Here is a 27,160-nt window from a genome sequence, read left to right as displayed (position 1 = left end):
TACAGGGAGCATGGGTTCCATCCTGGTCAGGGAGGCTCTGCATGCTGCATGGTGTGGCCAAAAATAAAAAACGGGAAGAGGGATTGAAATCCAAATGAGTGAAGACCATCTCCTCCTGACCTAGTCTTGCATCTCCTGCATTGGCACACAGTCTTTGCCACTAGTACCACCTGGGAAGCTGTGCATGTAGCAGCAAAGGTCCAGTACATCCAAAAATAAATTTAAAAATTTTAATGAGACAATGCAGAAAGAAAGGAAAATAGGCAAGATAAAATAACAATACTTCAGCCATTAAACAAAGTCAAGGACCTTTAGTTCTTTAAGAGCTATAGATAATATTCTGAGCTGTCCTTTGAGCTGTTTTGCAGATAGTGAGACCCTCACCAGGTGGAAGAAGTTAACATTATGAGGCCCACAAGCACATTGACCCAAGTTCAGTTCAGTCACTCAGTCAAGTACGACTCTGCGAGCCCATGGACTGCAGCACACCAGGCTTCCCTGTCCATCACCAACTCCCGGAGCTTACTCAAACTCATCTCCATTGAGTTAGTGATGCCATCCAACCATCTCACCCTCTGTCGTCCCCTTCTCCTCCTGCCTTCAATCCTTCCAGCATCAGGGTCTTTTCCAATGAGTCAGTTCTTTGCATCAGGTGGCCAAAGTATTGGAGCTTCAGCATCAGTCCTTCCATTGAATATTTAGGACTTTGTTTGATCTCCTTGCAGTCCAAGGGACTCTCAAGAATGTTCTCCAACACCACAGTTTAAAAACATCAATTCTTTGGCACTCAGCTGTCTATATAGTCCAATGCTCACATCCATACATGACTGCTAGAAAAACCACAGCTTTGACTAGACAGACCTTTGTTGGCACAGTAACGTCTCTGCTTTTTAATGTGCTGTCTAGGTTGGTCATAGCTTTTCTTCCAAGGAGCAAGCATGTTTTAATTTCATGGCTGCAGTCACTATCTGCAGTGATTTTGGAGCCCAAGAAAATTAAAGTCTCTCACTGTTTCCACTGTTTCTCCATCTATTTGCCATGGAGTGATGGGACCGGATGCCATGATCTTCCTTTTTTGAATGTTGTTTTAAGTCAACTTTTTCATTCTCATTCATTCTCATTTCGCTCTCACTCTCTTTCACTTTCGTCAAGAGGCTCTTTAAAAAAAAAAAAAAAAGAGGCTCTTTAGTTCTTCACTTTCTGCCATAAGGGTGGTGTCATCTGCATATCTGAGGTTATTGATATTTCTCCTGGCAATCTTGATTCCAGCTTATACTTCATTCAGCCTGGCATTTCACGTGATATTGTTATGCCCAAGTCACAAAATCTCCCAATGACCACCGGGGAGCTGATATCCGATGCAAAAGCAAGAGAGTTTTTATTATGAAGCTCGAGCTGGGGCTCCCACCGATACCGACACAGCGGCTATAGGGAGGAGCCCCGAGTCTTGGGTTACATTGCTTATATAGGGAATATTCAGGTAAAGGGGGATTTTCAGGCTGAAGGACATCTGATTGGTTACCTTCTTCTATAGGGTTGTGTGTTGATTCCTGACTGGCTTTTACTTTCAAGGTAAATCACAAGTTTCTGAACGTAAAGTCAGGAGGTTTAACCTGAGGGTGGGTTGGCTCGTGGGCAGTGGGGCAAGGTTGGGTAATATACAAAGTCTAAGTCTTTTTGCCTGGAATTTACAAAATGGAGTTCTTTCACAAGATGGAGTAGCTTAGGCTCTCCAATGTACTCTGCATGTAAGTTAAATAATAAGCAAGGTGACAATATGCAGCCTTGACATACTCCTTTCCCAATCTGGAACCAGTCTGTTGTTTCATGTCCAATTCTAACTGACCCCAGACCAGTTGAAACCAGAAGATTGAGAATGCTGACTTCCGGCCTTCACCCAATCCGAACAGTGTCCATGGGCTAATCACACGCTTCTGCTTGAACACTGTAAGACTACTCACTACCCATTCCAGGGCAAGACGGTTTTGAAGGCATTAGCCTGCTGTGGCCCCCTCCTTCCCTGGCAAAGCAATAAAAATAGTTTTTTACTCCATGCAAAAAAAAAATAAACCCCACACTATCTCTGAGATTTAGTCTGGCACCAGTGAAGAGGCTGAATATCTGCAACACGGGGAAGCTAAGGAAATTGATTAAGCCGAAGGCTTTTGTCCACACATCAGCGTTGGCTCATGAATTACATAATGTACCCCAGGAAGGCAAAAGGCTACTATTATGGGAACCAGTTTTTATGGGCGCTCAATTTTCTGTAAATCTAAAGCTCCTCTGTGGGTGTGTGTGTTTATTAGTCGCTCAGTCGCGTCCGACTCTGCGATCCCAAGGACTTCTCTGTCCATGGAATTCTCCAGGCAAGCATACACAGGGGTGGGTTGCCATTCCCTTCTCCAAAAAGCTCCTCTAAAAACCTCTTAATAAGTAAAATACAGACGCTTTTGCTTCCATTAGGGCTAGGACAGTAAAATAAACTCTGGCTGGCGGAAATAAACGTTTTTAAAGCACACAGTCGACAATGCTCAGTAAACAGTCAGAAGCCTAAAGTAGAACCCTCTACCCGACCCCCAAGCTGGCTGCTAGGGAAAAGCCCGTGAGGGGTCACGAGTCGGCGACGGGGGCGGGGCAGGACTTCCGGGCTGCTCTCTCGCCACTGGCTGGGCTGCCTGGCGTCCTGTGCAGGAACCGGAAGTCGAGCTCACAAAATCGAGGAGGCGGGGAGCTCCGCCGGCTTTCGTCTGCCGTTCGCCCGTCTCCGGTGTTAGGCCTGAGCTCCGGCCGGTCGTCCGCCGCCGCACGTCGCTTGCCGCCATGGCCCTCAGCGATGCCGACGTGCAGAAGCAGGTGAGCGCCGAGCTCGGCTCCAGGAGGCAGGCGGGCGCATCCCCGGCCTGGAGGGTCCCCGCGGCGGCCTCGTCGGCCAGGCCTCCCCGGTTCCTGGGGCCCGGCCTCAGCTGCCGGGCGTCGGCGGTGGGCGTGGCGCGGGGCTGTGCGGGTCGGGGCTGGCCCTGGGGTCGCGGCGCTGGCTCGGCGCCTCGTCTTTCGCGGGGTGGGCTGGCGTTGAGCGTCCAGGCCCAACCTTCGGGGAAGGATCCTCAGGCCACGGTTTTTAGGGAAGTCGGCCCCTTCTTTCTGAAGTTTGTAGGAAAACCCTGACTAACGCTTACTCACCATCTTGTGAGTCTTGTTACGCGAGGAATTCGGTGTTTCTTCCTTGGAAATTTCCATTTCCTCGGAAACGTCTTTGCTTTTATTCGTTATCTAATCAGCGCTCAGAAGGGCGGAGTGTCTCCTTTAAGTGCGTCTTCGGCTGATCATAGACGGCGGCAAGAACAGCGTCTGTGGGGAAGGTTAAGGCGTCTATACTAGGTGCCATGCGGGCGTGAGCATCAGCCCGTGCGGCGTCTGAGCGTCGCTGTGGGAAAGGACGCGTTGCCCTCCACACTGCCTAGTAGTGGTCACGCCCCGGCCCTCTCCCCCCTGATTAGGATAGAGCGATAACTAAGGGTTCCCCAGGAAGAATACCTTATAAAGGTAAAACCGTGGTGAAAACCAAAGGCATCTTTTGTTTCTCTAAAATGGTAAGAGTGAAGAAATGTATGGCCTGTACCCCTACACGCTCCTCGGGGTCTCCATCAGGGCGACGCCTGCGCTCCCCGTAATTCTCAACAGTGACCGGGCTGAGTACCAAGCGCAGACCAGACGCTTAGAAATCCTGGGTGTCCAGATTCCTTACTCCCCTGTATTCAAGTATTTGTCCATGTTGCTTTTCCTGTGTGAGGAGTATGGTCATTTATTTCAGCAAATCTCTAAAGGAATCTGACTGCAAAAGGGTAAAACCGAGTAGATTTAGCAGGAAGAAGAAAAGTGTAATTTAAGGCAGATTTTTCTGTCTTGGGGCGGAGTTAAATGTCCTGAAGCAGGTGACTTTATCCTGTCGGAACTCCCAGAGGCACGGGGTGTTCCTGTTGACTGTAAACGGGCTTCTCTCATGGAGGTTAAAATGAGTGTTTTGCTCTAGGCTGTGCTGATCTAGTCAGATCTAGTAGCAGAGGGTCCAGCAGGAGTGATAAAGGCAGATAATGCAGGTTTGAATCAGGGTTTACCTCTGGAAGCCAGTGTCTTTTAGCGTTTATAAACTGTATTTATTTCCTATTAAAGAGTTTGTGGGGTTTTTTGGATTTGGACCATTTTCAAAGTCTATATTGGATTTGTTACAACATTGCAACATTACCTAAGAAGGGAAATGCACTTCAGTAAATGATTATTGAATGAATCAGAAAAGATATATTTTCTTGTCATTCAAAAATGAAATAACCTTTTCCTTCTTCTAGATTAAGCACATGATGGCTTTTATTGAACAAGAAGCCAATGAGAAAGCAGAAGAAATTGATGCAAAGGTGAGATTCTACTGCCTAGGTTAAAGAAGTTACCAGAGTTTTGTATGGTCTTGCTTTCCTAATTAGTACTGAATAACATTGCTTAACAGAGCAATTTTGAGTTGCATAGTGTGTCTATGCATTATGTAAAATTGTTATCTTCTCTAGGTATAATCAAAATAGGCCAGAATATACCATTGAATACTTAATTTTCATGGTTCTTTTAATTTATTCTCTAGTAGTACAAATAAAGCCTATATTTCCCTGTGCTGCACACTATATCCTTGCTGCATGTTTAATATTGTTTTGATGACCATCTGAGTGGTGCAGTTTCTTGTATAACTAGTTGCCTTATTTCTCTCTGGGACAAATATTAGCGCTTATGTTTCAGCTGCCAATTGCATTTTTATTTTAAAGTAGTCTTATCTCCTATGACGCCATCATCTGTACTTATTTCATGTGATAGGTGTAGTAATAAGCTGTTAGGCATTTATTTTAGAACATGAAGGTTCCGGTAGCTGTGCAAAACATTAAATATGTGAATGAGTAACTTTAGCTAACTTCCAAAGTCATGCTTTCTTACTGTCTGAAAATCATAGACAGTTGACACACTGAGATAGCCTTTGTAAAAAGTTACTCAAAAAATAAAATAAAAAATTTACTTCAGATTAAAAAAAGAAAGTGACTACTCAATAATTAACACTAAAAAAACTAATAAATTTATATAGTTTATCATTTTAAAAGGGCTATTAGATTTTGAACGACAAGGAAAGAATACTATTTATTTTTTTATTTTATAAGGGAAGACACTTAGATTACTTGACCAAATATTTTAGACAGTAACTCAGATCTTCTGACTCCAAATTCTGTATCTTTTTCATATACAGAATCTTCTGATTGTATACTTTGTAAATTTGTTTGTGGGTACTATTATCCTTGATTAAATGTTTACTCTTTGGCTTCATTTATGATCAAAACCACTGATCTTTCCTTTTGAACAAAAGGAATGAGGAGTAATCTTTGAAGATGAGTCATAACACTTTTTCATTTTAGATACAGAATAAAGTCAATTTAAGCAAATAACCCTGGTCACCAGTAGCTTAAAATAAAATCATCAAATCTGTATAATGAAATAATAATAATTAATTTCTTGGTAGGCAGAAGAAGAGTTCAACATTGAGAAAGGTCGTCTTGTGCAAACCCAAAGACTGAAGATTATGGAATATTATGAGAAGAAAGAAAAGCAGATTGAGCAGCAGAAGAAAATGTGAGCTTTGAAAATCACTGGGCTGAGAGGGTCCAGCAGGTGCACTGGGGTCAGCAGATACGGGTTCTGGTTTTATCTGGACCACTCACTGCTTATCTAATCTCGGTCACATTGCTTAACTTCCCTTTCCTCACTTGGGAACATGGAAGCCTCACTGGATTACTAAAAGATACAGCTGAAATAACTGATAGTCTTGCCACTTGGTAAGCGCTCAATAAATATTTCGTAGTATTTGAGAATAGGTGGGTATAAAGCACTGCATGTATTTCAAGGAGTTCTGTTTGGGTCCATACAGAGAAAGGTGTTTGCATATCTGGAGAAGGGTGTACATTTTTTTTCTCTGCAGTTCTAGTGATGATACTTTTCCATGCCTTTTGCAGTCAGATGTCCAATTTGATGAATCAAGCAAGGCTCAAAGTCCTCAGAGCGAGAGATGACCTTATCACAGTGAGTAATTTGTCCCTTTAGTTATAGTATTATAAAATGTTTGTCTATTATCGAGAATTCACTGGTTCATATTGGATTAAGGACTTGATTAATGATTTTTAGAGAGAAAACCTTTGGTTAGCAAATCACTACACTAGATATTGTAATAAAGAAATGGATAAGATACGGGTCCCATTTTCAAGGACTCACTGCTCTGACAACATACAGACTCTTCTGGGTCACATGACTCATGATGGAGGACCGTAGAGTGTCTGAGGGTGATGGGGACTTGAGGCGGAAAAGCCTGAATGGAGTAACATAGGGGCCCTGAGTGCACGTGAGGAACTTTTGAGTGCTTTCAGTAGAAGGGTGTTGAAGTTTTCATTTTATTTTATGAAGAATATCATATATAGGATTCATGATATAAGTTCATAAGTGTATAGACTAAATTTAACAGGGAAGAGGTTAGATGCAGAACCATCTGGAGAGAGTTGTCATCCAAAGGACAGGGCAGAAACATACACTTAGGTCAGGCAGCCTGAAGGAATTTGAATTAATTCAGAAACCAGGGACTTCCCTGTTGGTCCAGTGGTTAGGTATCTGGACTTCCACTGCAGGAGGCACGAGTTCAATCTCCTGTTGGGGAGCTGAGAACCTGCAAACCGCATGGCATGACCGAAAAAGGGAAATTCAGAAACCAGTCACGGAGGCCTCTGTATGCCATCACTCATATTGTTGTCACGGAGGCCCTAGGTTTCTTAACAAATGGAGAGATAGGTAAATATTGGGAAGGAAGAAACTTACTGTTGTGATGCTATGATTATATACTAAAAAAATACAACACCTGAAAAACACTAAGAACTAGTAATTAGTTCAAATGGTGACTGGCTACAAAGAGAAGATACAGAAACTGATAGTTTTCCACATGCCAGCAGTAACTAATTAGGAATAAATGTAAACGAATAGGCCCAATGTGGAAAAGCTGTACAACTGGAAATATAAAACTGGAAACACAAATCTGTAAGGTGTTGGTCTTGTCCCATGACTAGTGTGATGGCAGCAAGGACTGAGTGGGTCGTCAGTGTTGATGTGTTTTGTGGGAGGACACTCTGGACGTTGGCTGTGGGTTGATCTTCCGCCGCCTCCTCTAAGACTGATACAAAATCCTGAATTTCAGGCCTGGCTGCCTAGAAGAGTGGTGGTTCCATTAATGAAATAGGAAGTCAGGAGAGCGGACTCTTAAGAACAACAGTCAGATCACTTTGGACCTATTTAGAGGGACCAGGAAGCTTCCAGATGGAAATGTCTGCCAGGGTGTCTCAAGTGCAAGGACCCACTATGACATAACAGCAGAAACTAGCAGAATCCTCTAACATATAGCAGAAACTAACACAACATTGTGAACACAAGTATACTCGAGTAGAGAAAAAAAAGTAACTCCCTTAACACCTATTATGGACCCCAGAATAGCTAGGGGCTTCCCTGGTGGCTCAGACTGTAAAAGAATCCGCCTGCAATGTGGGAGACCTGGGTTCAATCCCTGGATTGGGAAGATCCCCTGGAGGAGGACATGGCAACCCACTCCAGTATTCTTGCCCCGAGAATTCCCCATGGACACAGGAGCCTGGCGGGCTACAGCCCATGGAGTCGCCAAGAGTCGGGCATGACTGAGCACAACACAAGCACAGCAGCACGGACTAGCCAGAGTTGGTCTGCTTCTTAAACTCTTACACCCAGATGTCTTTCTGCTTTCAGTGCCAACTTGATCTTTTAGTTTTCACTCGCCTGTTTTCATTTCCTAGTTAGCTAGGTTCACTTGAGGGGGGCAGCTGTGTGGGCTGCAGGGTTTTCTGTGGCTCAGTCCTGTAGGAGTTGAGACAAAAGACTGTGTCTGCACTACAGCCTTTTGAGGGTGACCATGAAGAATTGAGTCAGTCATAGCTTGGAGACGGAATTGGAGAGAGCAGCAGGAACCAAAGCCAGGAATTGACAACACGAGCAGGAGATGGAATTGTCCGGAAGAGCAGGGAATATAGGAGCTGAGGCTGGAGAGAGGGTTTGGTTAGACTTGATGCCTACTCAGGAGTGTGGAACGTATCCTTTGACCTTTTCTCTGAACTCTTAATAGGCATGGAGATCTCATGGAGGGCTTTGTAAAATGCAAACTCCAGGCCCCATTTTCCAGAGATTTTGGTGTTCTCATCGGGCATAAACAGCCCAGAGTAATCTTGTTGCAGGGCGTCTGAAGGAGCGTGCTGAGAAGTACTGCTGTGGGATTAGGTTTGTGTTAGAGAAAGAGAGCTGGTGCTGTAGGGAGAGAAAATGAGGTTATGGCATAACTTGGATCTGAAGGTCAAAAAGCAGAGAAGCCTAGACCAAATGGCAGCAGTGGTCATTAAGAGAAGGCCAGGGCCTCGTCCACAGATTCTTAAAGATTGGAGTCTGTAGGAGTTGGTGACTGCAGGTTGTGAGGAGTCGAAAAAGACTTATTTCTTACCAGGTAAGGCACCTGGATAGGTGATAGGAAATACAGGAGGAACAGCAGGTGGAGAATGTGATGAATCTTGGCATTTGAATGGCTTCAGAAGACCAGGTGAGTTTAGGAGAGAGGTTGGGGCTGGCATATAGACGGCTCTCAAGCCCAGTCTGTGTGTGTGTATGAGCTCATCACCATTGTGGGTGTAGAATTCCACTGTCAGGCAACAACCTGAGAAGCCTCGAGCTTAACAGCCAGGAAAACAAGACGTTGCTAAGGATGCATGGGGAAAGCAGTCACGTGGGAGAAGAAGCAGCAGCCAGGGACAGAACTCTTTATTTTTTCTTATTTTGTTGAACTGTTAGCATTTTGATAGATGGCAAATGCAGTTATTCTGTAACATGCAGCGTTTGAGAATACAATGTGAGATTTTGTTTTGCTGATGAGAATTTTGTGAAAATAAATGTTGCTCAGATTTAGCTGTTCTAAAGCACTTGTTTCCTTAGGCCTTTGCAGCCTAACATTGTGCCATTGGGTACTTTTCGGTTTAGCAAACCCCAGTAACGAACCCCAACTATGAGATGATGGGGAGCAGGGCAACATGTCCATGTTTCAGTGCATTTTGCTCTTTTAAAACCTTTATTTTTCCAGCTTGCGCATAGAATCAAACTATCGAAGGCAGGGGATTTGTCAAGCAGTTGACTAGGAAAGGATGGGGACAACAAACGGAAGGACGTGGTGGCAAACAGGCGCGCTCTGCTGCCCACAGCGCTTCGTCCTTTGGTTATTCTTCTCCACTGGTGACCTTGTCCCCCTGCCTGCCCTGATGTTTCCCAGTGTTAGAGCCCATTTTTGGGGTCTCTGTGAGGTGTGAGTTTCTGCTTCACCACTGTCTGCTGTTTGGTGGGTGCGTTTTTCAGCTTCTCTGAACCTTCCATCCCTAATAGAATGGGGAGAGCACATGCCTGAGGGTTCATGTAGGAGGAGTGCCTGTATAGTGCCTCGTGCAGAGCAGGCAACGGACAGTTTGCTCCTGTCACTCCCTGAATCTCACACCGTGTAAGGTGCTGTTACTGTTGTTGGGAGATAAAGAACACAAGTAACCTGTAAAAATTCTGATTTGTTGGTCCCTGAAGTAGAGATTTCCGGTGCTGTGATTGAAGGCCAGCTGACTGTTCACACCTGGAAGGACCAAGGAAACATGGTTCTGTCGTCGTCATCATAATCAGGTTTTAGTTTCTTGATTTCTAGGAGCATAGTCCTAAATTTTCAGGAACCTAGAGGCAGGTTCAGGTGGACAAGTCTCAAAAAAAAAAAAATACTGATCTGCAGGCTGAGAGGTAAAGACAGTAACTTACATCTCTCTCCACGAGGCGTCAAGCTGCAGCCAGAAGGTGAGTTTAGAATCAGTATCACTGGAGTGTGGATGGCTAGTAACGTTGCTGCTCATGACTTACCGTCCCCACCTGGAGGGCACCTCTGTTCAGTGGGCAGGAATGCTCTAGATAGGGCACAATACAGTTTCAGTTAGGGTTTAGCTTTCTTGTCTGGAGTTCAGTTTTCTCCAACTTCCTATGCCCTTGCTTGTAGTTGTGGGTGGTGTTAAGACTCATTTACCCATTTCCAGATTTTTCATAGTGGGTTATCATAAACGCCTGCACTGCTCTTTAGAGGTTGACTTGAGTCTCATAATGTAAGGCTGTCTCCAAACTCCCCTTTCCACCCTTACCTGCTTGACCAGTGTGGATGGTCAATTCTAGCATAAAGAAACGTGCTTGAGGGATCTCTTGGTAAGGAGGGGCTGAGGTTTCTTTCAGCCAGATGTTGTATAACACAAATGCTGTAAATCTTTGTGCCATAAGCTTCCTAGATTATGAAGGCTTAAAATGCTTGGCAGTGGTTCCTGGAAAGTGGTGGGGTCAAAGGTGACTCACTCACAGAACCACTTCTCTCTACCCTCACTTCCCAAATTCTGATTGGTCTCTAGGTGAGCATGTACCTTCCCTCTCCTCTTTAAATCCCCCACAATCATTCTAGAGATTGTGTTCAGTAGAGTAGATGCGTGGAAAACTTTCTGGGATGGAATGTTCTGACAGTGTTGGGGGGAGCGCAGTGGAACTGAGGGGTGTTGCCTCTGCCTGGGTCCACTTTCAGTCAGTACGCCGGGGCACGCTTATCACCTACAGGGTGCTTTCCAGTGTGTCCTTTGCAACCGCGTGAGATTTCTGTTTCTGTTAAAGTGTTCGTTACAGATGATTAGAAAATACAAACCTAACACAAAATTGAAATTGATAGTCCAGCCTCCTTAAAGGTAAACATTGATGACACTTTGTTCTCTGTTCAGAGACTCTTTTTTTCTAAATAAAAAATAGAACCCTCTTACATGACTGTCTTATGCTGGAACTTGCTTTTCCAGTCTGTGTCTCATCTTCTGTGTCAGACAGTAGGGCTCTTCTAGAGCATTGGCTACCTGAGAGCCGAGCTAGTGCTTCTTCTGTGTGTCTGTCCTTAGCACAGCATCTGCTTTGCTGTATACCTCAGAGAATGTTTGTGGAGGGAAAACCCAGCCACAAAGTGAGACCCGATTGGACACAAGCTGGGGCCAGCCCCAGGTGGGTTCTGAGCTGGATACCCAGGTGCTTGGACAACTTTTTGTTTTCCACCCTTTGTAGGACCTACTAAATGAAGCAAAACAGAGACTCAGCAAAGTGGTAAAAGACACAACCAGGTACCAAGTGCTGCTGGATGGACTAGTCCTCCAGGTAAGTCTGCAGGTCAGATGTGCCACAGACGGCCACACACCCGCAGAACTAACAGTGAGAAGCCAGCTGCGCGCCTCCTGTGTCGTCTTGCGAACACACAGCTCCTGCATGGCCTCATCTTGGCTCCCTGCCTTGTCGAGGAAGAGATGCTTGGGAGGATGGTGCTATCTCGCAGGTGGAATGAGACTGATGCCTTTTTACTGGTTCTCTGTAACCCTCAATTATAAACCTTCCTAATTTTATTTCACCACTGAAATGCTTGTTTTAGGTATTGAGGTTTAGACCACAGGCTGTATAAACTGTTTCCTGCTCAGCTGTTTAAATAACAGTATTTGTCCTCTACCTACTTGTATTTTGTTCCCATCCCTAGAGCACTGTGTATATTTATCTGGTTTGTGACACCAGAGTCTTTCCATGTTATTGTGCTGTGTAGGCCCTCTTTAGGGGAACTTAGGACTTTCCCCCCCAACACTGAGAGAATTGTAAAGACATTCTGTTTGCTGCTGCTTTATTTTATAGTTTTTGCTGATTGCATCTGTTTGTGCTTTAATAGGGTTTGTACCAGTTGCTGGAGCCCCGGATGATCGTTCGCTGCAGGAAACAGGATTTCCCTCTGGTGAAGGTAAAGTTTGAAAAAAATCCTTTTTCTTTTTAAAGATCAATGTGTTGGGTATGAAATGACAGCTCAGCCATGGAGACTGGAAGAGTCTTAACTCATTGGAGATTCTGACTTCAGTGTACCCAAGCCTCTGATTTACTGTCTTAAAGAAATCAAGCTGCCGGCTGTGTTAACACCCTCCTCCCTCCCTGGAGACCTTGTAATAGCATGATCTGAAAACTCAGTAAGAACGGTACCTACTGGATTGGAGCCGAGGACAGGCAAAGCCACATAGAACTAGCATACTCCCAGAGCAGCGGGGCTTAGTGCTGCCTCAGTACTGTGCCACACCTGGAGGAGGGCAGTAGGTGCCAGCAGAGGGACAGCACAGCATCGCTGCCAGGGGCCTGTGTGGAGCTTCTCTCTGAGGCGAGGAGACCCAGGCCCCAGGGGGACCAAGGCCATGGCAGGCAAACGGGGCAGCAGAAGGGTGGAGACCCCCAGCCTACCAGCCCTGAGTATGCGCCAGCTATTCAGTTCAGGTCGATCTTCCCTGCAGCTCAGGGTCAGGCAAGGTGAGAGCTTAGTCCCTTAGTGACTACATTTGTAACACACAAGACGTTTGTGGCTGCCCCGAGTCACTTGTCTTCTGGGAAAGCAAACTGCCAGGTGGGGGACTGTGTTCATTCTTATGTCCACTGTGAACTAACGAGCTGTGCCAGGGACCCGAAGCCGGGCCTGGGCCGCCCTTGGTGGGCGTCACTGTGAAGCTGCTGGGGCTGGGTGCCGCCAGAGTGGCATCTGCCCTCCGCGGTGGCACTGTCTGAGATCTGAGGAATAGGAAGAGTTCAGGGTATGTGTACATCTGTGCAACTGGTAATAGGATCAGACAAAGACTAAGGCTCCGTCCTGATGTTTCGTGTCTTGCTGGAGCCTATACCAGGTGCTCCCTTCAGTCAGGTTAGAACCTCTTCCATCTACCCTATACCCCTTCCCCCAGATCACTCCTTTTTAAAATGTGGTAAAAAGTGCACTAAATTTACCGTTGTTCCCAGTTTTAAGCATCCGGTTCTGTGCTTTACATTCGCTGTTGTGACTGTCCCCACCATCCTTCTCCAGAACTTTCCATCTTCCAAACTGAACAGCATCTCCGTGAGCCTCTGGCAGCCGCATCCTGCTGCTGGAGGATCTGTATCACGCGGCTGCTCTAGTGCCCCTGTAAGAGGAATCACACAAAGCGTGTCCTTTGGTGATGGGCTTACTTCACTTGGCATATTGTCTTCAAGGTTCATTGATGGCATAGCCAGAGTTGGAATTTCCTTTTTTAAGGCTGAGTCTATGGACCACATTTTATTTACTCGTTGGTGTTTATAGACTAGACACCTGGGTGGTTTCTACCATTTGACTGTTAAAAATAAGTAGGAATATCTTTACTTATATAGATTGTTGGTTTTGAGGGTAACTGTTCTGTGTGTGTGGTCAAGTTGCTCATTCGTGTCTGACTCTTCGTGACTCCATGGACTGTAGCCTGTCAGGCTCCTCTGTTCATGAAATTATCCTGGCACAAATATTGGAGTGGGTTGCTGTTTCCTCTTCCAGGGGATATTCCCAACCCAGGGATTGAACCCACATGGTTCCTGCATAGTTTTTGATGATACCTCTGTGTTTTTTTGTTTTTCCAGGCTGCAGTGCAAAAAGCAATCCCTGTGTACAAAGTCGCAACCAAAAGAGATGTTGATGTCCAGATCGATCAGGAGGCCTACCTGCCTGAGGAAATGTAAGGAGCGCTTCTGCTTTTACCATGCAAGGGCTCTGGCTGCGTGAATAGCCACATGCTGGACCTTCCTCGTGTCGGCTGGGCTCAGCGTGCTGGAAGGCGGTGTAACCCCACTCATCTGTGCCTCCTGTCAGCGCTTCTTGGTCTCCTCCTGTGAACCAGCTTTTTGTGGTTCATCCTGCCAAGAAGCAGAACAGATTTTGTACCCAGAACTTGAAGCTCGGTCCATGTGTGACTAGATGCTGAGAAAGGGGATGGCTCCCTCTGGCCAGGAAAGTAGTCACGTCTGGCTGGTGGACTCCGTGGTGTGGACTGAGCATCCGTGGTGCTTCTACTGACGACTGGGTGCAGTGGGGTTGGCCACAGGAGCTCCTGGGCAGGGAGGCCAGGGCACTGTTCCCTTGTAGCTTTCCAGCTCTTGGCAGCTGCCATGAGGTAACGTCTATGCGGAGCTGACCCAGGGCTCAGGATCCAAAGCCACTCTGCTGATGGGTAATTAGTGGCAGGCGGAGATTGAACCGACAAGCAGTTTGAGGTCTGGTAAATAGCAGGTTCCAGTCAGGGCCACTGTTCCTGGTGTTTTAAGTCTGGACACTTAGAAAAGTCAGACAGTACATACCCTGGATGGTGCAGCATCTACTCCAGAATTAAGCAGAGATGCTTCACCCCTGAGGGGTTTGCTGACAGCTGACTGGAGCCTGGATCAGATGAGGACTGGGGCTGTTGATTGGCTAATGGGGACAAAATTCCCCTTTTTGTTCTGTAAGGGAGGGACAAGGTGTTGGAATTAACAAAGTGAAATTGGCACATAGTCACTTGGGATGAGTTACAGTTTCAAATTGAATGTGTATGTTTATTGGCCTCTACTCAAGGCGAAGAAGGTAACTGCACCATTGGCCTGTTTTCCTTAGATCTATACACACGGTTCTTTCCTGTGTTCTTTGTAGAGCCGGCGGTGTTGAGGTCTATAACGGGGACCGCAAGATCAAGGTGTCCAACACACTCGAAAGTCGGCTGGACCTCATAGCCCAGCAGGTGAGTGTGGGGGCACTTCTGTCGGTTGGCCTCTGGTTACTTTGAGGTGATTCGGAGAACATGGTGTTGGTTGGTCTTTGAGATCTGTCGCTCTTTGTACGTTTTTGGACATTTTCTTGAATGGAGGTTTGGACACTTAGTGTCATTTGCTGAGGTGACACCATGTATATGAGGGTGGGCTTGGGGATAGAACAAGGGCTTTGTCTGTCTAGGATCTCACTACATGTGAGATGGATCAGGAGGTGCTTAAGAGGTGCTTTACTGCGGAGTTGCTTAACAAAGGCTCTAGAACCCTACACCCCTGCACGAATGACAGAAATCAAGTCGCTTGTTAGAGGAATTGCTGCAGGGCACCAGGCTCTTTAAAGTGTTCCTGTGTTTGCAGAAAGCGGTGAGGAAAGTTGAGTTGTCTCAGGTGTGGGGCCTTTTTTAGGGGTGCGGTCTGTGGGTAAACTTGTAAAACTAGGTGAACTGAAAATTTCCTTGCCAAGGTTGCGTTGACCACACGTGGATGGCAGCCGCTGTCCTGAGGTTGGGCCCTTGGGGTTTTCTAGTTGGCACTGGACGCTGCAGCACACGCCTACCTTGTCTGCTCAGCACAGGCTGGGTGCTCTGTCTGTTGCGAGTGCGTCACTTCTGCCCATGTCAGAACATGACGGAAGCCCCGGATGGTGGTGATCTCTGCCACGTCTTTGTCCCCATTAAGCAGTGGCCTGAAGCCCACAGATGTGATTGTCACGTCTCTCTCGGCCTCTGCTGGGATAAGTGCTTGGCCCTGTGGCTGAGGCTCAGGTGGGTCCGTGCCAGGCCGCACTGCCTCACAGAAGTTCTCCACTCTTCACAGATGATGCCCGAAGTACGGGGAGCCTTGTTTGGTGCAAATGCCAACAGGAAGTTTTTGGACTAAGCCAGCAGCAGGTGCGTGGCGCGGACGCTCCGAGATGGCCTGTATTGCTTCCTCCTTGCTGTTCCCTGCCCTTGTCTGTCAGTGGATGCTCCTCCGTAGCTGACGTTCTCCGACTGATGGGTGATGATGGGAGTCTCGGTTAGTACATTAGGAACCCTTCCTCTAGCTTGTCTCAAAGCAGCACAACTTCCCGCCGTTCCGTAGCGCGCAGTCGCGGGGCCAGGTGTGGGGGCGTGCATGCCCCACACCTCCCGCTATCCTGGGCTCCACCGTCCAGCCTAAGTGCATGTGGGCCTCATCCCTTCCGGCAGCAGCAGCTTCTCGCCTACATGTTTGGACCTAGAAGTGTCTGTAAATGTGACTTAAGGTCTATTCTGTGAATCTGCTCTATTTATTAAAACACAACGTGGAGGTGGATGTCGCTGTGGTTAATTACACAAGGGCTCGACTTCTGCTGGGTGATCTAGAATGCAGGAGCCACAGCCGGCAGTGTTGGACCGCCGACGGCTCCCTCCCTCTTCCTCTGCTTCTGCTCCTTTTTACCCATCTCTCACCCTGAGGCACCCTCCTAGCCCAAAACCCTCCACAAGGGGCTCTGGAGGGGCTGACAGCTTGATTAAGGGCGGTGTATTAGATTTGGTAGCATTGGAGAAGGTGGCAGTGCAGGCCCGCGGGAGAGGAGTTGCTGTGTGTTTGGTGCATCAAGACTTAAAACCCTGTGTGACCTGCAGATAAGGTGTCTGTTCTCCACCCTCAGGATGACCTGAGTTGCCTCAAGTGTAGCTTTGTCCTGAGTGGACGCAGCTGGGAAGACAATGTGGTCTCCTCACGGCCTTCACGTCACACAGGGCTCCACGGGTGGAGGGTGTGGGGCCGGGGGACCCCCAGCCTTGGGACGGCTGTCCCGGTCCTCTTGAACTAAAATACAATCCTGCTTTTCCCCACATCAGTGCTAGGATGAACTAAGTTATTTACTCAGAATTAACAACAGCAAGTCCTCAAACTGACTCAGTTGAGATGCAGTGATGACCCTGTCTGTTCAGGTGGCAGGCTCCTGAGCACTGGGGGCCTGGCCACCCAGGGATGGGCCTGAGAGGGAGAGGGCAGGGTGCGAGGAGGGCAAGCAGCAACCGTGATGGCTGCTCACACCCAGTGCTCCCTGACGCCCCGGGTGACCCTGAAGAATGGGGCTGTGACCAGTGCCCTTCTGGAAGGCCGATCTGCGGGCAGGGTTCCGCCCCCGCCCCCAACCGTGCCCCCTCCTCACTCCTGGGTGGGGACTATGCCACCAGCACCGAGGGACCCTTACCTGCACAGTCGCTGATGCCACTGTAGTTGTTCACTGCAGCTTAAGTTTGGATTTGAGTTTCCAAAGCTACATCGAAAGACAGTCACTAGTTAAAGAGTCTGCCTGCCTTTTTGTTGACACGACATCCCAGATTCCTTGTATGAACCACCCCGTGGGGTCTGTCACGGGGGGTCCTTCCCCTCTTGGGGCCTCCTTTACAAAATGACACACTGAGGGCCTAGTTCGGGGGCGGGGGGCAGAGTGGCCCTGAGACAGGAGACCCCTCTGCCCCCAACCTTCCAGAGGCATCACTTGTGACAGCAGCTATGGCGCCTGCAACACAGCCAGACGTGGGCTTGCTGACCACAAAATCAAGGTCTGGACCCGCAGGCTGACAGGATCGCAGTCCAGCAAGTAAGGGACAACCTGGGAAGTCTGTTCTGATCCCACGTGAAGGGGCAGCGGCTCACGCAGTGCCTAGCATCCTGCTGTGGCATCTCAGGCACCTCCCATGGGCCCGCAGCTTGGGGTCCCAGCAGCTCAAGCCTGTCAGGCAGCTCCAACTGCAGATGCCCCTGGGGGCTGGAGTCGTGTCCTGTCACAGGCCAGCACACTGCCCCTCCCTGGTCCCCATGGGCTGCCACTCACCCAGCTGGGTAAACAAACCAAGCTCTGAACACAGACCACCAGGGAGGCTGAGGCCAGGACAGTGAAACAGCCCTAGCAAGAGTCCTTCCTTGCCAATCCCCAAGAACTGTCCCCAGGCAGCGGGGAGCATGGACGGGACTGGGCAGCGTCTGCAGCTGATCTGTTTCCGCTCCTGAGCATAAACACACATCAACGGGCTGGAACCCACAGCCCAGAAACTGTCAACTAATGCCTGACAAGTGGCAATGATGGCTCTTTAGTGAATGGTGCTGGGAAAGCTGGACATTGACTTGGAAGAGAGCTAGACTGCTGTCTACACCACTCATAAAGATGGATCAAGCACCTGAGATCATTAAACTCCCAACAGCAGGAAAAGCTCCATGACCCTGGAACCTAAAGCACATGCACCAGAAGGTGAAAGAAACGAGTGAGACCACATCAAAGCAAAAGGCTTCTGCACAGCAATGGAAAGCATCCACAAAACGAAAAGGCCGCCTACTTAATGTGGCGGGGCGGGGGCCAGCTGCAAGCACACACCTGATATGGGGCTAATACAAGAATTCACGGACAGCAACGGGCAAAGAACACAAGAGAAAACGCTCAGTGCGCTTAGGCATCAGGGAAACCACTAAGATCACCTTCCATCTGTCACACTGGCCCTGAATCAGTCAGAACGTGGAGAGGGAACCCTAGTGCCCTGCTGGTGGAAATGCACCCGTGTCCACAGCAGCAGCCAAGGTGTGGAAGCAAAGTGTCCACGGACAGGCGAATGACGATACAATAAAAGTCGGACAGAAACACATACTCGATTTCCCCGATATGTAGACTCTATTAAAAAATGCAAACAGAAAAAAGATGGGATATGTGATCCGCAGAGGGAGGAGATGGAGACTCAGTGAACTGGGTGAGCCCCAGTGTGCAGTTACAAGGTCAGTGTGTGCTAGCGGTGTGGTCCTCAGTGTGGCAACTGCAGTTAACACTGCTCTGTGTGAGAACGCTGCTAAGAGAGTAGATCCCAAATGTTCAATGGCTGTTACCGGTGGTGATCGGGCTGCAGTATGTGGTTGTCAGGTCATCGCGCTGAACACCTTGGACGCACACAATGGCCAAGTGTCACTCACCCTCGATAAAACCAAGAATGTGTCTGCTGGTTGACGATGGAACATATCCTTTCCATATGGCTGGTCTCGAACTTCGAAATGCACATTTGTGTGTGCAGACACGTGAACTGAGGCACGGTGGCCACTCACTCCACCACCATACAGAAAAAGAGCACGAGGCACCTGCCTTGCGGAAACTGCTACTGGAAGAAGTCACTGGCTGCCAACTTGATGGCCTTCTCCACAGTGAACAAGGTCAGGTCACTGCCGCCCCTGGAAGGGAATGTTGAGGACAGGGGGCGTCTGCAGCCGTGGGGACCAGCTCCAGCCAGTGAGGTTCTGGAACACTGGGGTCCAGGTGAGTCGGGGAGCTCTTCTGTTTTACTGAAGCCCCCTTTCTTTTTATTGATCCACTTGGCCTGTGCCTGAACTCCTCACGGGCTCCCTGGTGCAGGTCCTATAAGTTACTTCTGTCTCTCATGTATGGACCCTTGTGATGACAAGTGACCAGTTCTCCAAACTAAGCCCGATTGTGAGATCCCAAGGGGCAGCTATGTGGGTCCCATGGCTTTGCCTTCACACTCAGAGCACGGCCACATCAGCCCCTCAGTCCAGCCTCGTGTCCGTTTCTCACAGCACAATCATCTTGGTGTGCGTCGCTGGCTGGGGACACTAGGGGAAAGTGTTAACACCCTCTGAGTCCTCAGGTCACCTTGTTCCCACACCCAGCGTCTCCTGTCCACCCCTCCCCTCTTGAATCTTTGTCCAGAGCCAGGTCACTGTCAGCTTCCCCGGGGTTTACTCCCGGCACCCGGGGACCAGTCTCTTTTCCTCCAGGCTTCCTGTCCAGACCTGGACAGCAGTGCCTGGCACTCGGCTCACCTTTTATGAGTCGACGTCACCCTTTCAGAAAACCGCCGATTGCGGTTTTCTCCCCCAAAACAAAGCCCTTGGAGATACCCACAACATGCCGGCCGCGCAGTAATGAAGACAGGCTCTCCCGACACCAGGACCTCCTCCCAGTGCCCAGTTTCTTCTGACATTTTGATTCCAAGGCCCACAAGTTCCCAGAAGAGGGCAGACGGACCATGTGGGCAGCCGGAGCAGCGGCCCGGGGCCTCCCTGATGATAGCCAACCAGGATGTGAGAGAAACGTCTTCCCAGACCCATGGGAGAATGTCCCCAGTGCCCTGGGTGCCGTGTGATTGTTGGCACTGCAGCTTCTCAGGCTACAAAACCTAAGTCACAGTCTGTCTGTTTCCACAAACAAGACTTTGGCTTATTTACCAAAGTCCCGTCCTGTTACCCCTTCTCGAGTGTCTGCCTCTGCCTAAAAGAGGGACGTTCCACTCGGTTCCAAGGAGCCTGTCTCCCAAAGTCCCAGAAATGGGACCCACACAAGGTAAAGAGTGGCCCCAGCAGATCATTGCAAGCTCCAACGATGCTTCTTTTCTGCACAATGGACGCCTTCCTTGTTGGAAGTGCGTGTTCTTACTGTTGACAGAGGTTCTCATCCCCCAAACACATAGCAAGGAGAACAGGGTTACAGGCAGATAACGGTTTAAGTCAACAGTGTGTTTAAGCAAACAGCATGGGATCAGAGGCAGGCTATGATTTAAGCAAACAGGTCACACTCCGTTCTGACCTTAAGCCTGAAATGAAATTGTTTGAAATATTTTTTGAAAGCTTTTACATGTGGCTCAGGTGGTAGGGACTGGTCAGAGAGCCCGGAGGCTGCCCTGAGGCAGCTGAACCCCCAAGCACAGAGCTGGCTCCCTCACAAAAGACCCCGGCCTCCCTGTGGGGCTGGTAGACGACTCAGCCGTGGGGGAGGGGGCAGGGGTGGCTACGGGGGCTGCTGGGGTCAGGGTGGGAAGCTGAGGAGGGGCTCGTTGGAACACCTGCGGGGTCAGGGCTGAGGAGCAGCCACTCCTGCCTGGGCTCCTCTCCCCCTCGGATTCCGCCCCGGCCATATGGCCGGCCTCTCTCCTCACCTGCTGTACCCCTGTGCACCATGGGCCGAGTGTCTCAGCAAAGAATGTCAGTGGAGGCACGGCAGGGCTAAGGGGGCGACCTGTGTGTCCCCACTGACTTGGCCAAGACGCAGCTGCAGAACCGGTGTGGACAGGAAACCCACGAAGGAATGCATGTGGGGGCAGGCGTGTGTGATTGGGGGGCGGGGCCCTGGAGGACGGCAAGGCTAGGCGGCGCCTTGCTCACCCTGGCCTCGCTGGTCCACTTGCCCAGTGGCCGTGAGCACTGGGGGCGGCGGCGGCACAGGCTTGGGGGTTGGGGGAGGGATTCAAGCCAGAACGAGGCTCAGGGGAGCCAGAACGGAACCAGCCAGGAACGGAGCAGAGACTGGCCCCCGGGGAGTAGCCCCAATCAGGGTCAGCGCCTGCACCCACACGCTTCTCTCCAGTCAAGGTTACCAGGCACACACAAAGGTACGTACACACACACACACACACACACCGGCTCCTCTCCTGACCCACCACGGCGGGCGGATGGGTGATGAGTTCTGCTCACATGCTGCTGGCGTCCAGCCTCTTGCCCCATTCACCTCCCTTTACTACGAAGCCTGTGGGGGAGTCGCGTCCTCCCTTCTGTCCTGTGTGACTGCGAGATTACCAGGTACGCAGAAGGGCCTTCGTTCCATAAATGCTGAGAAGTGACATCTCAGTTCCTGGGGCTGGGATGCAACGTGCTTTCCTCCTGCTGAATCAAGCCTTGGATATGCTCCAAAGGACCAACTGCAGGGCTCTCAAAAACCAGTCATCCTGCCACCCTCTGTCTGGAAGAAGCTTCAGACCCAAGCTCTGAGAAGCGGGCAGTGCTTTTCCAAACTGAGAGACTTCTTGAAGGCAGCTGCGTGGTACCCACATCACCGTGAACGCCAAGGGACGGGCTCAGAACACCACAGCTGCCTTCCTGGCTATTCTCTCACAGTCCCTCTCTCACTTAAGAGTTTGGTTAAAATAACCCATGGCAACAAACAGTGAGCCTGGGTTGCAGAAGGGGAACAAAATTGGTACAACCTAAGACCCAGCACAGCCCAAAATACATAAATACTTAAATAATAAAAAACCCAAAGGAAAACCACATGGCCAGGAAAAAGACTTTGGGGGCCAGTGTTTGGGGGAGGGCATAGCCCGCAGACCAGAGGCATTCCTCCCAGAGGCCTCTCCAGAAGGGTTCAGGGTGAAGGTCGCCTCTGAGGGCCCAGCCCTGGATGAATCTCGCCCTAGAGGTGCTCCCCATTTATCAAACTCAGCTACCTTTCCTCCCAGTGATGGAGAGGGTTAGAGACAAAAGCCATTACTGTTCAATACGAGGGAACCTTTTCATGTTTCCAGACATCAAATGGCAAGCTCCACCAGAACTGAGACCAACCCACTCTTCACTCACGACTGGCTTCCTGTCTCTTCCCTGGTTCCTCCCCACCAGCTCTTGTTTCTTATGCCAATCTGAAGCAAGCAAGGGTGCTGGGGATGGTACAACCGGGGCTTAACAAGTGTAAAGGTCAAACAGTAATTCTGAAAATGGGGTGGATTAACTAACACGTTTCACGGAGCCAGACTCCAGAGCTGACCAGTGGAAGACACTCTGTTTTGGTCTCAAGGAGACAGACCTGGGAAACATACCCTGAGGGAGTCAGCTAAGCTCTGGCTAAAACTATCAGAACATTCTGGCCTTTGGTGAGTGATTCATGTCACGGCAAGAGAAGTTGCAGCTGGGAATCCAAGTCAGAACCAAACTGTACCTGTGTTCCGGGTGTGGTGCTATTCCACATGGGCCCACTCATCAGGACAGCCAAGGGGCCAGGGTCCCAGCCGCCTGCCCCCCGCTCCCCCAACCCAGGCCAAGGAGACTCAGAGTCAAGTGAGACAGACACTCCGGCTGGCTTCATGTCAAAATCGAGGTTCATGCATGACGTCCACTTTAAAGTTAACTTTTTTTAAAATGACTGATGTAGAACTTTACAGGAAAGTGTGGGGGACTGACGACACTGTGAGCGTGGCAGGACTGCAGTCTCACAACGGCATCAGCCAACTCAGTGACGACATACCAAAGGGGGACAACGTGACCTCACACACCCGCGGGCCACAAGGTCACGGCCCAGGAAGCAAGAGATCACTGGCGAGGCCTGTGGTTTAAGGATAAAGCAGGCCAGGAGTCCTGAGTGTCTTAACGGCTTACAGCCACCTGATAAGAAGATGGCCAATTTCTCCTCCCCTACCCCCAACAACAAAAACCTTCCCAGAGCACACTGCCATTCACGGAGCTGCCCACTGCCCTCCCAGCCCCAGCAGCATGTTACCTACGGGCCCCAGTGCAGGTGTCGGAAAGTTGGGGTTCATGCCCGGGCCTGGGCAGTGAGGGTGTCCCTGGGGGCCCACACGCCTGGGTAGGCAGTGTGTGCAGTCCCCACGCTGCTGAAGCCTGCCAGCCAGCGGTTCTCCACGGAGCACCCCCGCTCCCCACAATCCACACGGGGCCCTCGGTGACTGAGGGGGCCGAGGGGGCCGCCTCTCTGGACGGCGGCACTGGGCCTCACTCAACCTCTGTCCTGGGGGGACTTTGCCTCGATGGTAAAAGACGACAGTGACACGGGACACACACAACTCACACATCACCCTGCTCTTTTAAGAAGGTACTTTATACAAAATAACCAATTCATATGGAAATAAATCTACAGACCTCCAAGGATCAGAAAGATTTTTAAACAGTTGTTTTAAAAAATTATCCAACACACAGTATAGAACTAAGTACTGAGGTAAGTGTGGCTCTCAGTGAAACAGGGGATCAGCAGACCAGACAAAATATACACAATATAAAAATAAATAGCATTCCCCTTCCCAGTACTGGCCAGGATCACACACAGGAATCTGCAGCAGGAGAGCGGGTGTGGGCCCAGCTGGGGGCAGCGTTCAGTGCCTCACTCCCAGGCCCACCACCCTCTCCAGACACACAGGACACACAGCTGGTTAAGAGGCTTTTCCATATCAGCCGCCAGGGCTCAGCGAGGGAGAGACCAGGCGGCCGACGCCGCTGACCATCTGCTCGGCCAGGGCCCGTGAAGCACAGGAGGATGCAGCAGCTGGAGGTCAGGCTCGCACCTGCCCCACACGAGGACACAGCAGGGGAGGCCCAGCGCCCCAGGGAGACTCCAGACCCAGAACAGGAGGAACAAGTCTCAGTTGAGGGCTCAGCCCCTGGCAGGGGAACCTGCACCCAGGGGCGGAGGCTGAACAGCCTGCCTCCCAGGCACCCCGCTCTCCGTGGGGGCACCCTGGCCCTTCCCCTGGGCTCTGACTTGCTGGCCACAGCCACTCTCCAAGGGCCCCTGCCTCGGGGCTGCTGGCTGAGGGATCCTGGGAGAATCCAAACCGGGACCTGAGAGCTGTGTGTGTGGCTGAGACGGAAACTTTCAAAAAGCGAGAAAACCCTGAGCCCACGCGGCCCACTCCTGGAAATGGCAGGAACCAGTGCCAAGTCACAAGGACGCTCTCGGGGTCTGGGGGCCAGGCTGGCCGGGGGCTCTCAGTCCACACGAAAGGCAGCCTTCTGAGAGCCACCCGGCCCTGCCCAGGGAGGACACCCTGCTGACGACAGGCGCGAGGGCCCCAGTGAGGCAGGTGGACACGGTAGCACTAGTCTCACTTTGAAGGCGGGACAAGAAAAGGTTCTGAACAGGAGCCCACGCGTCTGTCGTCACTCGGAGTGCACGTGTCTTCAGCCTAGTAAGTTTTAGCCAAGAGCTCTTATTACAGGAGAGGAAAAACTCAAGGCCAGAAACATTCCATAAGGCTCTTGCTTTCTCTCTGGATCTTCTCTCTCTCCTGGGTCTGGGGAAGAGAGTTTCTAACATAATGACTCTAAGGTGAGCGGTGGACAGGAGTCCTTCAGGTCCCTGACAGGTGGCAGCGGTCCCAGGGGAAGGCCACCCCAGGACCTTCCCCCAGGCTAGTTCTGGTCAGAAGAGTGCACGGGCCCTGAACAGGGGGTGGCCCTGTGGGGCAACGCAGCATGGAGCCACACTCCCAACAGGGCTCCCCAGTGCCTGGCCTCTCTACTCACCCCGAAGGGAGGCTCTAGGGCAGCGGGAGATGGGGTCGGGCTGGGGGCTGAGACAACAGAGGGCTGTGCACGGTGGGCAGACGGAATGGGCAGGATTGCCATAGTCCTCCTGGCCCTGCCCCAGCCTGGTTCTGCTCGAGGCAAGGGTGCCCGAGGCCTTGCACCCAAGCCAGTTTCCACGCTGGCCAGAGCAGGCTCTAGGCTGGGAACAAAGGCAGGGGCCACGGTCTCCCCCCGCAGCTGGTGCACAGATGCACACGGAGGCTGAGTGTGCCAAGCATGTTCCCTCACTGCTCGAGAGCAAAGCTGGATCTGTCCACGACCCTTCCCCATCCTTCCCAAATGCTGATGCTGACATCCCCACCTTGAACCACATCACGCCCGTGACTGGGCTCCAACAAGAACCAGAATCCAATGAGAACACAGCCCCCAAACTTGCCCCACTTCAAAGCATGCCAAATTTAAAGTTTAAATAAGTCTTTTAAAAAAAAAATCGTGTTTAAAAAAAAAAAATCGTGTTTCTGCACATGTCTGGAAGGCGCCTGCGTCCCCAGTGCTCCCCCTGCCCGAGCTCAGCATCTGGGCGTCTGGAGCTGGCGTTGGTCTCCGCAGGGACTCTACTACTGGAAGCGCGGGTTTGCTCCAGCTTCAGCAAGGACGCTGGGGCTGGATGGAAGGTTCTCTTGGCCCCTCACAAAGCTGAACTTATAAGAACAAGCGCAGATCAATCAACCAATGTCTCCTGCAAGCTTTTCTACTATCTCAAAGGCATGCTTAGAAATACGCTATTTTTACAAAGACCTGTGACTTCAAGGTATCTCCCTTCAGTTGTTTCCTCCTTTGCTTTTGTGGGATATTCAAAAGCTTAAGACAGGAGTCCTCACTTTGGTGGCATCTCAGCTAAACTCAAAGAATGCTAAACAGGGAGAATCCAGTGTCGCTTGCTTCTAAAACCATAATAAGTAACCGAATACTGTAGAACTGTTTCCTATCACAGACAAGTGACTTCAAGAACTTGTTCTTGACAGCTACTTTAAATCACCATGACTTATGTTACTATATTCACATAAAATGGATAAAAACTATATATACTGAAAGACTCCTACATTCAAGCTGTAAATCTATAGGGTACATTTTTCCTATTAAAACCTGTGCAGCTTCTTTATTGACACTAAACATACACAAACCTGAGTCGTCACTGCCACAAACTGTGGTCTGTGCAGGGAGCTTGCGACGCCTTCCAGACCCCAGTCCCGGCAGGGCTGTGACGGGGCGCGTCGCCGCACCTTCCAATGAGCAAATGCTCCTGATACTGGTTTACACCTATCTGGTGGGCAGCTGGCCAGCCAGGAGGGGCACTGCTATCTCAGACCATGACCTGGGTGCCAGGCAAGGGGGGGGGGGCGCCAGGCAAGGAGGCTGCCCAAGGGGAAGAGCCGTCAGAGGAACAGCAGCGGCAAGGTGGGCCCCTCCTGCAGCCCCCCAAGAGTGAATGGGAAAGGGCTGTAAACACAGGGGGTCAGCAGGGCTGCGGGCCCGCCGGCCAGACTCTATCCCCACCACCCGCCCTCCCCACTGTATGTACAATACATTCACCACCGACAGAAATCATCATAAAGGCAACATGAAAACTCTGTAAACTGGACCCAGCCCCAAACACACCCACACGAGCAGTCCTGTCCCCAGATGGCCACCTGAGTGCAGCTGCCACGACCAGCACCGCCCCCAGGTCAGGATGGTCTTCCCTGAACAAGCGTCCCTTGGCCTGGAGGGACCTCCAGAGTCCAGCCCGTCTGCTCCCTACTTTCGCCCAGGACTTGGCGAGCGCATGGGTCATGAGGAGGGGCATCCAGGCTCCAGGCCACACACGGCGTGATGCTGGGGACAGGAGAGGCGGGTGGGGCCGGGCCCCGTTCTCCACTCGCAGCTCTCTGTTTCCCTGGGGCTTGTCTCCTCCTGGGACTAGCTCTGAGAGAAGCAGAATAGACAGTTTCAGCGAAACTGATGCGCTTTAACTGTTAAAAACAACAAAGCCTAGGAGCCACACACACACTTCCCGTCTAGGAAAGCGGCCCAATTTTGCTTCGTTGGGCAGTCCTGCCAGGTGTGGTTTCTGAGTCCTGGACCCTGACTCAGTCCAGGGGCCAAGGACTGCTGCCTCCAGGGAGACTGGGTGGGGGTGGGGGAACCCGACTCTTCCAGACGGGGCAAACAAGGAGTCGCACCACAGTAGCCAGTCTGGGGAAGGAAATCTAACCCATCTCCGGGGTGGTGCCTGGAGCAGGAATAAGGGGCTGGCGGGGCGGGAGGAAGCTGCTCCCGAGGCCCTCTGGCCCCAGGGCCCACAGGACATAACCCCTTTCCAGGGACAGCCCCTGGGGCCACAGCTGCTGGGAACCACACAGAC

General features: G+C 50.5%; 2 protein-coding genes across 2 annotated transcripts in view; one reads left to right on the top strand and one right to left on the bottom strand.

Annotated features, from left to right (window-relative positions):
• ATP6V1E1 (ATPase H+ transporting V1 subunit E1) lies at nt 2,693-16,053 on the top strand. The gene is made up of 9 exons (XM_018048706.1): nt 2,693-2,853; nt 4,344-4,409; nt 5,546-5,655; nt 6,036-6,102; nt 11,230-11,319; nt 11,873-11,941; nt 13,600-13,694; nt 14,642-14,729; nt 15,574-16,053. Exons 1-9 carry the CDS (start codon nt 2,821-2,823, stop codon nt 15,634-15,636), a joined length of 681 nt encoding a protein of 226 aa, XP_017904195.1. The 5' UTR covers nt 2,693-2,820; the 3' UTR covers nt 15,637-16,053.
• LOC102178253 (cat eye syndrome critical region protein 2) overlaps nt 23,315-27,160 on the bottom strand; it is a 117,276-nt gene continuing 113,430 nt past the window's right edge. The window contains exon 18 of the mRNA XM_018048705.1: nt 23,315-26,721. Within this exon, the coding sequence (XP_017904194.1) occupies nt 26,716-26,721 (6 nt within the window). The 3' untranslated portion in view covers nt 23,315-26,715. The remainder of the gene's footprint in view (nt 26,722-27,160) is intronic.

The sequence above is a fragment of the Capra hircus genome, chromosome 5, assembly GCF_001704415.2.
Source record: "Capra hircus breed San Clemente chromosome 5, ASM170441v1, whole genome shotgun sequence".
NCBI classification, from domain to species: domain Eukaryota; kingdom Metazoa; phylum Chordata; class Mammalia; order Artiodactyla; family Bovidae; genus Capra; species Capra hircus.
Note: the sequence above shows the minus strand (reverse complement) of the source record. Positions and strands in the feature narration are given on the sequence as shown.